At 32.9% G+C, this 11,376-nt stretch overlaps 1 protein-coding gene across 1 annotated transcript; it reads left to right on the top strand.

Moving 5' to 3' along the window:
• The first annotated feature begins 373 nt into the window (after positions 1 to 373).
• On the top strand, positions 374 to 7,551 carry LOC119638843. Its single transcript, XM_038035895.1, has 7 exons — positions 374 to 1,420; positions 1,479 to 1,774; positions 1,845 to 2,025; positions 2,090 to 2,207; positions 3,332 to 3,861; positions 4,978 to 5,095; positions 5,154 to 7,551. Exons 1-7 carry the CDS (start codon positions 510 to 512, stop codon positions 5,418 to 5,420), a joined length of 2,421 nt encoding a protein of 806 aa, XP_037891823.1. The 5' UTR covers positions 374 to 509; the 3' UTR covers positions 5,421 to 7,551.
• The last annotated feature ends 3,825 nt before the right edge of the window (positions 7,552 to 11,376 follow it).

The raw sequence follows: 11,376 nt of genomic DNA, 5'->3' as shown, positions 1-11,376 counted from the left end.
AATATATATGCTTTGTGGGATCTCTGATGATTTCTTCTGAACGTTACAAACGTTTTGGCAAAATGAATATACCTCTCATTCTTGTGTGATGGGTATAATAAAAAGTCTATTGTAAGAAAATATTTCTAAAAATATTTAGCAAGAAATTTTTTACTATGACGCTTATAACATTGATGATACAACGATATTTCATTCGTTCTCAGAAAAATTAATTTTCTTTCTTTTTCTGCTTTCAAATATCGTCAAAATACTGGTTAAAGAGAAACAAAACAAAAATGAAGAATTTTGGCAACCCTATGACAGTGGAGGGCGTAGTTCGTCAAATGACACTTACACATACAGTCCATCCATCTGTTATTGTTAGTATTAAGGAATTTATTTATTTGTTAAATTAAGTTTTTATGTGAATTTTGATTTAAAATTTCATTTTCAATAACCTATCGCGGACGTTTAATGTCTGTAGTCGTTGTTTTCCTTTGTTTTGGTGCACATACTAGACAATAAGTAATATGTTTTTAAGAAGTGTTTTTACCAAAAGCTTATTGCTTTTTGGGTTATTTTTGATTATGGCGTATGCCCAATTTGAATGGCAGGCTCGAGATGCTTTTGATGAAATTAAAATCAAATACGATAAAGTAAATGGCGACAATTGTCCCATACAACATGTTAGTGACTTATATTTGCCCGAGGATGCGATATCCCATAAACCGGAGATTAAAGAAATTAATATTAATCCAATTTTCCCGAATCGTACCGCTTTATTGCATATGCATAATATGGCCATGAGTCGCAGTTTTTTTTGGAGTTACATTTTACAATCACGTTTTATAAGGCCGGCTATCAATGACACTTACGATCCGGGCATGATGTATTATTTCTTATCTACAGTCGCAGATGTGTCAGCTAATCCGTCCATTAACGCTTCAGCCGTATATTTTGCTCCTAACAGTTCGTATACTTCCTCATACCGCGGTTTCTTCAATAAAACCTTTCCACGCTTTGGTCCGAGAACTTTTCGTTCAGATGATTTTAATGATCCTATACATTTGCAAAAAATTTCCACCTGGAATACATTCGACGTAAGAGATTTGGGAGCTCATCCGCCGGAGTCACGTTCAAAAGATTATACTTCAGAGTTGTATAAGATAAATGAATGGTATAAAACCTGGTTGCCCGACGATGTGGAGGGACGTCATGACACTAAAACTACCTATCAAGTGGAGATACGTTACGCGAATAACACAAACGAAACCTATACATTTCATGGACCACCTGGCGCCGATGAAGACCCGGGCCCGATAAAGTGGACAAGGCCGTACTTTGATTGTGGTCGTTCCAATAAATGGTTGATATCAGCCGTAGTGCCAGTAGCCGATATATATCCACGTCATACTCAATTTCGACATATTGAGTATCCCAAGTAAGTTCAAATAGACAAACAACTTAACTTTTAACTGGCAATTGCATCATTCTTTCAGGTATACAGCGATAGCAGTTTTAGAAATGGATTTCGAGAGGATTGACATAAATCAATGTCCTAAAGGAGAGGGTAATATAGGTCCGAATCATTTTGCGGACACGGCACGCTGTAAAAAGGAGACTACAGAATGCGAACCTTTACATGGCTGGGGCTTTCGGCGAGGTGGTTATCAATGTCGCTGTAGACCAGGTTTTCGGCTGCCTAACGTAGTCCGGCGTCCATTTCTAGGGGAAATTGTCGAAAGAGCTTCAGCAGAACAATATTACAATGATTACGATTGTTTGAAAATTGGATGTGCGTAGAGAAAAGAAGAAATACCAAGGAAGTTATGAAATAATACTGAAAATTTTTGAAATGATTTTAGGGATTCAGAAAGTGCCCATCGAATGGGAAAGAGCATCATATTACGTCCGGGAGAAATATCTAGATTTACATCCTGAATATCGCAACGCCAGTGCCGGTGCTAGCTCTCTGCATACGGAGTTTCTTAATATCGATCAGGCTTTGAAATTCATACACGGTGTTAACTATCGGACTTGTAAAAAGTTGGCGATATTATTAGAAATTTGCATGAATGCTTTTAAATTCAAATGTTTTTTTTTCCCCCAGTTTCCATCCACAAGATCTCATATTGCGCGGCGATGTTAGTTACGGTGCCGAACAACAATTCGAAAATGAAGCCAAAATGGCTGTGCGATTGGCCAATTTTATTAGTGCCTTTTTGCAGGTAATCTCACACATGTTACGTTTTCTGCCTTATTCCTTATATAATCCCATAATTTACACAAATTTAGCACTCGATAATATTCTAAACAAAGATTTGTGATTGAAGTCTAAGAAGAAGAAAAAGTCAATCGTGTTTGCTCCGCGTTGAGTTTAAAAAACTCTGAAATCTGATAAAAAAAAAAAAATTAATATTTGCTCTAAAGTTATAATCGTAGTTTCCCCGGAAATCATAGCAAACTTTTACCCACTTGGATCTAATGATACATTTTGTACATATGTACGCCACATCTTTGTAAAATCGTTGCCCTTACAAGGGTATAATCAATTTAATCGAATGTGCAAGAAGCTTAGCTAACTCTCTTTTCGTTTCCTAAAATGGAAGGAAGTGAAACTTTTGGACCTGTGTTTGTCAGAAACTCAACACTTAATTATGATCAACTATTAAATATTTTAGCAAATTTTATAATAAAATATTGTTGTTGTCGTTATTGTATAACTACGACATATTTTTCTGTGAAAAACTCTTTCAAGTGTAAATTTAGAATTTTTCACGCTACTTACTCAAATTTCTGAATCGTATCTTTGCATACTCAATATAACCTGTTTTCTACGATATACATACATGCATACAAATACATAAACATGCACACATTAGCTTTCAGGCAATTAGGTGTCAAATGATCAAGAGATGAACAACATATGTTAAGGTTGGCTGAGAAATTGTTTAATATCATCGGTGGTATTAAAAGTTTTGCTGTTTTATTATTATTGTGTAGGGTGAGTTAGTGTGACTAGAAAAACCCGAATCTAAATTTAAGAACTTAAACAAATAATGAATAACATTAAAAGAGCGGAAATTTAGTCATAAAATGATAATGTACATTTATATATATATATATATATATATATATAAATACATATATGTATATAATACAAATGTAAATAATGCACAAGACGTAGCGCAATTCCTTGTTTTTGTTTATTCATTTTAAAAGCTAAGAATAACTAGTTATTTCAAATATATCTAAACAATGCTCATATCTGCGCTTTTCATTTCTATTCCTATTTCAAATCTCATATTTCTATGAATTGTATTTTTCAAATTTCATTGTTATGTTATTGCAGGTCTCTGATCCTAATGAAGTGTATTCGGGCAAACGTGTGGCCGACAAACCGCTAACCGAGGATCAAATGATTGGCGAAACTTTGGCTATTGTTCTTGGCGATACAAAAGTTTGGTCGGCTGCCACACTTTGGGAACGTAATAAATTTACAAATCGCACCTATTTTGCACCCTATGCGTATAAAACCGAGCTGAATACACGAAAATTTAAAGTTGAAGATTTGGCACGTCTGAATAAAACCCATGAAATGTACACCGAAAAGAAGTTTTTCAAGTTTTTGAAGCAACGCTGGTCGACCAACTTTGACGATCTGGAAACGTTCTATTTAAAGTTACAAATACGCCAAAACGAGACAGGTGAATATTTGCAACGTTATGAACACTATCCTACATCATATCGTGCGGCAAATTTAAAGCATGGCCATTGGACGCAACCGCAATTCGATTGTGATGGTTATGTTAAGAAATGGCTTGTGACCTATGCAGCGCCGTTTTTCGGTTGGGATAGCCTTAAAGTGAAACTGGAATTCAAGTGAGTAATATGAATAATACACAACAACACAATGCGTAGATACAATAAAATAAACAAACTTAGGGAAGAGAAAAGAAAAAAAAGGGTTTGGTTTATTAATTTCTATTGTTTGCTAGAAAATTTGAAGTCATTCACATTCATTCATTCATTCATTCATTGTCATAGCCCATGAGCTAAGTGAGCGTTTTTTATGCGGGCCTATCTGCTGTTGATTTGAATACTAGATTAGATCGTGTTTCTTGTGCTCATTGCTCGACCGAACCAGAGGGGTCGTTAATATTCTTGTTTTCTTCTTTCTAATAGTTTAACGTATTATATGCTTGTGATTGTGATTCTTGATTTTTTTTCTATTTTATATTTTAATCGTTTGCTGTTTTCATGGCTCTTAAGTAATTGCTACACATAACTGTTGACAACTCTTTACAGTTAATGACTTTTTCACAAATTAAAAGGGGAAAATGTCTGGAATTCCGTTGGGTTCAAAAAAAAAAAAAAAAAAATTAATATACCAACCGACGGATGTTTAGTTTATCATTTCAATAGGAAATATGTGAATTTCGAAGGTTCGCTAGTAAATACAAAAAAAACATCATTTCTATTTCCAATAATCCGCGTATGCAACATTTAAATATTATCGTTAGATGTTCTGCAAAAACCGCTTACTGCATTCATAATCAGAATCACTTTGATAAGTTTGTGGTAACGATTTATAAACAAGTTTAGTAAGAATTACAACAACAAAGCTCTGCGAAAATTTTTAACAAATGGGGGATAAAATATTGGAAATGTTTACCCCCCATATGCTGCTCTCAGGAGATTCAATTTAGTTAACGGAGCTTAGCCAAAATTGTGGCCTTTGAAAGTTATTACAGTTTTGAAACATTTCTTCGACCTAGGCGTATCGCATTAGAGAGATGTCTTTTCCAATTAACGGACAAACTGTTGATTAGACAGGCACATGGCACTCGATCTTTATATGCATTTTATTTATTTACGGTGTATTAGGGGATTCCCCCTAATGGCTACATTATCATCGTTAAATTGCCCTAAAATTATGATTTTTTCATAAATATTAACTAAAATTTAAAATATGCTTTTTCATTATATATAATACAGAGGCGTAGTGGCAGTTTCGATGGACATGCTACAATTGGATATTAATCAATGCCCTGATTGGTATTATGAAGCGAATGCTTTTAAGAATACGGACAAATGTGACCAAAAAACATCCTATGTGAGTAATATAGTCAGTCAGTCAGTCGCCGATTTTATTCTACAATTTTATTTTACAGTGTGTTCCAATAATGGGTCGTGGCTATGAAACTGGCGGTTATAAGTGTGAATGCCTGCAGGGTTACGAATATCCTTTTGAAGATCTAATCACCTACTATGATGGACAATTGGTTGAAGCTGAATTTCAAAATCTTGTCGAAGATAAGAAAACTCGTTACGACATGTTTAAATGTCGTCTAGCTGGTGCTTCGACCTTACAAGTATCCTCATTTTTAATTTTATCATTATTGGGTTTTTTATTCATGCTTAAGTACAAACTAAGATAAGTTTAAGTTTATAGGGGAAAAAAAAAATTTTTTTTTTCATCATTTCTAAGATTCGCTTAAGTGATTTAAATATTCTTTTCCGTCCAGAAAACAAAAGCAAATCTAATATTCGATATAGTATTTAAAATTTGTCACCTTTCAGTTCTTCGTCTTTCGTTGTTCGTATACTTTAGTTGACAAAGAAGAGGAAAAAAAGAAAGGATGGACACAACAGCATCAGTTAAAAACATTGTCATCATTTATCTCCAAAGCGATTAAGTTGTAGACATAATCTATTACAAAGAATCTCGTTATTTGTCATGTGTTTTTTTTTTTTTTCTTTCTTTTTTCTTTCTTGCTTTTAATGAATTGAATGCCACACCAAGCCACGGAGAAAAAGGTTTCATATCGCATTTTTAATATATTTAATACACAAGCACAGCTACAGAGACAGACACGCTCTAACATATAATTAAAATGATAAGAAAAAGCAAAGAAAAATATAACTCCTCTCTTGGCTCATATTTCTCGAGAATTCTCATAAAATTTCCAAGCTCTCTGAAAACTTTTCCGTGAAAAAGAAAAACTTGAAAACAAAGAACAAACACTATTTTAATAGAGAGCGTTAAATAGAGTTTGAGTGCAAAAGCAAGAGATTTTTCTTTTCTAAAAAAAAATATATACAAAAAAAATATTAAAAAAAAACAAAAAGTAGGATCGAAAGATCTGAATTGAATCACAAAAAAAAAAAAAAGAAGAAATTTTAAAGTTAATGTCCATGAAGTTTCGAACAGCTGTAGCTGCAGGCAAAAAGTGTCTGAAGAAAACCTGTTAATATTAAAAAAAAAAAGCAACAACTTGGAGAAAAATTCTTTACATATATTGGTAAAAACTGCGCTGCTACCTTTATTAGAGCTTAAGCGGCGGCTGCCTACGTCCCAGCCTTGAGCAAACGAGATGAGGGTTGTTATTTGTGAGCTATTGCTTATAGAGAAAGAGTTCAGTGACAAGCAAGCACCCCTTCGTTAATGGTCACTATTGACTACAATGAGCAGCGCAGCAGCATACACATTAACTTTCCCTATAACTGATTATTCACTTCTTTTTTTTTTTTTTTTTAACCTTTAAACACCCGATTTTTTCTTTTTGTTGGGTACTACTACTTCCTCTATGACTGGCTAGGGTGTCTTTTTTCATTATACCTTTTGATTGCGAAGTCTTTTTTTTTCTTCTTTGTAATGATCATTATGATGAACATCTTTTATTATGATTATTATTATCATAGCCTGAGAACTTTTTCTAAGTTTTCCGCTGACTCGGAAAGATCCTTTTGCAAAAAACCAGTTCGCCACTTGGTTTTGGTCAATGTAGAAATATGTACACTGCTATAATATAGCATTTGTTTAATATAAAAATTTGAAGTTTTTTATTTTCATTTTTTTTTTTATTTTTTTTTTTTTTTTTTATATTCTGTAACGACGTTATCAAAGTGAAACAGGGACACAAAGAGTATTCAATAGCGGCTGTGGTTGTTTCAAAATATTTTCACACATTTTTCATCGTCGCAACGGTAGTGGCATCGTTATCTTTGTAAGAATGACCAATAACTTAAAGACAATACCGCACACTATTGTTTGCGGATAAAATGAAATGAAATATTATTGGAGAGAAGCCCATCATATCATATGATATTAAACAATGTTTGTGGCATATTTTTTAGCTCCTGCTGAGCTTTATATTATAATATTTGAACAAAACAAAAAAAACAATAATCATAAAAAATCTTAGATTTGCTTTTCTTTACAGAAACCATAAAAAAGACTCAATGTTTTGCAAACTTCTGCATTCCGTCCATTTTTAGTGACTACAAGAGAAAAAAAATTTTTTTTTTATTGCTTATTATTAGTTAGCTTAAAAAAAAGCAAAGAAAGTGCCTTTAAATATTAAAATTATAGATAAATGTAAAAAATGTACGATCGCCTTTGGACGAATATTGAATATTCACTATCTTAAACAACTATGTACGGCCGAACGGGCCAGGAACCTTTCAAAGGGTCTTATGTATATGCAATCATTTTTTAAGGTATTTGTTAAGTTAATAATAAAAGTATTTTGAAACATTAGTTTTTATAGAGGATGGCCAGCCCCCACATATGAGCGCTGTTTGATTCTATTTTAATCTATAGACATTAACTAAAAGATATGTGCCAAGGATTAGGTTTTTGTGTCAAGATTTGTGTTTTGCATGAGTGAATGGCAGACACTCAAATGAATCTCATGTTGCTGAGGATAGAGACCGATAGACAAGCATAGTTATGGGTATTACGACACCAATGAAACCCACCTCCCACCCCCCTCCGTTTCATTATCAAGTGATGGCTTATAATGTATAAAAGTGTGTATTTGCCTCCTCATCCCTTTCTCCTTAAGCATGCTACTATGCGTCTCTATTCAAGATGCAAGCAAAACATTATACACAATATATTTAAAAAAAAAAAATTATTTTTTATGGTTTAAGATTTTGTAACAAAAAAAATTTTTTTTTCAAGTATATTATTAATATACGTAAAAAAACAAATTAATTTTCTTGAATTTTGTAAATTGAATCGAAGAAAAAGTTGCGAAACTCGGGGAGAAAACTGAAAGCAGGATTCGCAAAATACCAAAAGATTAAAAGATTATTGACAATTGCCATTAAGCATTGCTGATACTAAGGGCACTTTATCTTTTCGGGATTGAAGCATGGCTATCTAAATTCTTTTGGTATTATTGCAATTGGCTTACAAGCGACACGGTAATGTTCGTCTTTGACTATAACTGTGACTATCAGGTCCAAATATATAGCAAGAGACGTTGCTAACATGTATTGCAGAGACGAACTAAAAATCGTTGAATTGTATAATCGCATCGGCGGTCAATCTAGCTATAAGTTCACAAAGAACGTATGATTCTCGATAGTTTTAAAAGTCCAAAGCCTGTTGAATTTTTCGTTCATCATATTTTGCAGAGTCATATACCTAAACTATCAAGTATTTGTAAGAAACACCATATTTTACAAAGTTGCCTACAGAAGACTCTTAGATGACAATTAGGTTATAATAAAGTGAATACTTTTTAGAGGCATTTTACCAACCGTTTTACATATGTAATAATATTCGCCACAAAAGCAAATAGCTTTGAGAAGAAAACAAGTCGTCTCTGGCCGCGAATAAGAACAAGAATACGTTCAATCGTATTCTAGAAACAAAGACGGGTTCAGATGTCTATCAAATTTTTTACAAATATTCAAAATAAATTCTTTGGTGATGGGGACGGCGAAATAAAATGTGTACATATAGTATTCAAAAATGGAAGCCTCTTCTCTCCATTCAAAAGCTTGCACAGCCGGCAAACTGTTATCTCAAAGGTGATGTCATAAGAGAGCGGGGGCGGCAAGCTTTTATCAAAGAAATAGCTCTAATGTGGGCAGCCCCCCATCCTCCATCGATTGTGCATAAATAGAGGAAGCTATAGCATAGTTATCATCTTTTAAATTGGATTAATGATATCACACAATTGATATAAGCAATAAACAAATTTTTCTCCCCCCCCCCCCCCCCCCCGAGTTTTTCATTTCATATAGAGTAAAGCAGTAGGATTTGTATACTCGCAATTTCTCAAATACATCCTTCGTTTTTTAACAATAAGAAGAAGAAATTTTCATTTAAATGTAAAGGAAAAAAAAAATTGTGCATTTTTTAGGTTAGGTTAATAAAAAAGTGAAACCGATTACTTACCGTACTTATTCATTTTGATGATGACTGTTGTTATGTCTTCCGTGTTGAAATTTAAAAATTGATCAGATTTCTTGATATCTTTTAAATCCTTTTTTGTTCGCGTCACAAAAAAATTATTGACGTATCTAAAGTCCTTTTAATGGGAAAGTTGAGAAAAGTAGTCAAAGACAAAAGAGACGTAAGTTTTATTTGAATATGGAAGAAGGTGTGAAAGGTTACGCAAATTTTTATTACTTTACCGAAATAATAAACAAGAAGACGGACGTACACTTTTCAAACAAAAATTGCTGCAATATTTCAATTAAATTAAATGGGAAAGTTCTGGAACAGTGTACATAAAAAAAAATGTTCAAAACACAAACACCAAAAAGGTAACAAACTGCACACTCTCCGAAAGAAATGAATTCTTCTTTATTTCTCTCGTTTTTTTTTTTTTTTTCCTTTTAAATTTGGGATTTTTTCACGATTTCCGCCCTTTCGCTCGTCTTTATTCAAATTATCAATCGGTTGCAGTTGTTTTTCTCTTTTCTTGTTTTTAGAAAAAAAAAATGGATCTTAATAAAAATTGGGTTTTGTCGCTTTCGAATTGGTAAAATTTGTCCCTTTTGGCCAAATGCTCTTTTTTCAAATTTTGGCAAAATTTTGATCGTTTTTTTGTATTTAATATATTTATATATATATGTTTTAGATAAAGCGTTTTTGAATTTTTAATAAATTTTTTTGATTAATCGTTTTTTTGGAATTTATTTTTGATTAATTTTTCCTTTTGTTCGCTCAGAAAATTGACAGATGATTCAAATGTTTGCTATGATTTTTGATTAAAAAATCGAAAAAGGAATTTTTTTTTTATATTCAAAAATTTTTCATTTCCATAAAGCAAAGTAGTTTTGAAAGCAAAGTATTGTGAATATACAGTCGAGCGATAATAGTCGAATCTTGGTTACCCATTTAACATATCTTCAACAAATTTATGAAGAACGAGTTATTCTCAATGAATTTCAGTTATCCGCATTGGTGAATCAAACAAAAATTAAAGCCTTAAAAATAAACGAAAAGCATTGGAGGGTAAGAGTACTACGATCTAATGAAAAATAAGATATCTCATGTGAATATACCCATGAAATATAATACTATAGTACGGTATATAGTATAAAATATACATAAAGTATTTGAATATATATATATATATATATATATATATATATATAAATAAATATAGTATACGACGTAGATTTATATTGCATATATTTATAGCATACGAATTGTTTGACTATCATGGGAAGCGTCCAGCATTATATTATATATTATTTGTCAATAGCTTATTATCCGCAGCAGATATTAAATCAATATTTACTAAATCTATTTCCGAAGCTCGCAAAAACGTATTTGTAAAAACGGGCTTTTTGTGCCCATTACTGAGAAAAAAAACGAACAGTATCATACACTTACCTCATCTGACGGCGGATATTCCGCGTTTGCCACAGGACGTTGACATAAAGTAATCTGAAAAGTAATACACAAGATATAAGCTAAGGTATAGTTTAATGTATATGGGTGAAGTAAATTAAATGAATCTATGAACTTTGCCATGGCTTGATATTTTTTTGACTTATCGATTCTAAATAAATGGTTGTTTTAAAAGATAACCTTTTCATAAAATCCCATCTAAATCCGCAGAGTTTTTATGTTACAGAAGCAAAAAAAGCAACTATCGTAAGATTGTGTTTTCCTTTGGGGTTGCAGCACGGCATCGCTTAGTAGGTAAGACGCGCTGCCATCAAGTTGTCGTAGCTCCATTCAAACTACTGCAGCACACCTTTTAGCCTATGGTCGCAGCTGTAGCGAGTGCTCGAATGATAAATTCATAACACCTGCTGGTCGGGGACACACCTCTCATATCGCAATCACACTGCATTCCTCTGTTCCTATTTGTTTCATCCTGACCGTCAGAAGGTTTACACACGTATAGGAGACATTCCCATAGTGATTGGTGTTAGAAGAGAAACAAGTGAAAAGACTATCGCGTGCCACGGTCCACTATTAGATTCCCTATACGCCCAACAGTTATATCCATAATAAGTTTTCAAAACAAGATTCCGTGTGCAAAGTAATCGAAAAAGCTGTCGAATCCGAACTGGGGCCTGTAGATTGAACACAAAAAAACGAAATGAACAGACGGACAGAAAGACTTGGAATCACTT

Source organism: Glossina fuscipes, unplaced genomic scaffold (genome assembly GCF_014805625.2).
Source record: "Glossina fuscipes isolate IAEA_lab_2018 unplaced genomic scaffold, Yale_Gfus_2 110, whole genome shotgun sequence".
In the NCBI taxonomy this organism is placed as follows: Eukaryota; Metazoa; Arthropoda; class Insecta; order Diptera; family Glossinidae; genus Glossina; species Glossina fuscipes.
This window is presented reverse-complemented; position numbering and strand designations above follow the sequence as displayed.

Bases quoted from the DNA above. Each gene is read 5' to 3' on its own strand.
- LOC119638843 (XM_038035895.1), top strand. From the start codon at position 510: ATGTTTTTAAGAAGTGTTTTTACCAAAAGCTTATTGCTTTTTGGGTTA. The intron at 1,421-1,478 runs GTAAGTTCAAAT...TCATTCTTTCAG, and splicing joins CGACATATTGAGTATCCCAA to GTATACAGCGATAGCAGTTT. The intron at 2,026-2,089 runs GTTGGCGATATT...TTTTTCCCCCAG, and splicing joins AACTATCGGACTTGTAAAAA to TTTCCATCCACAAGATCTCA.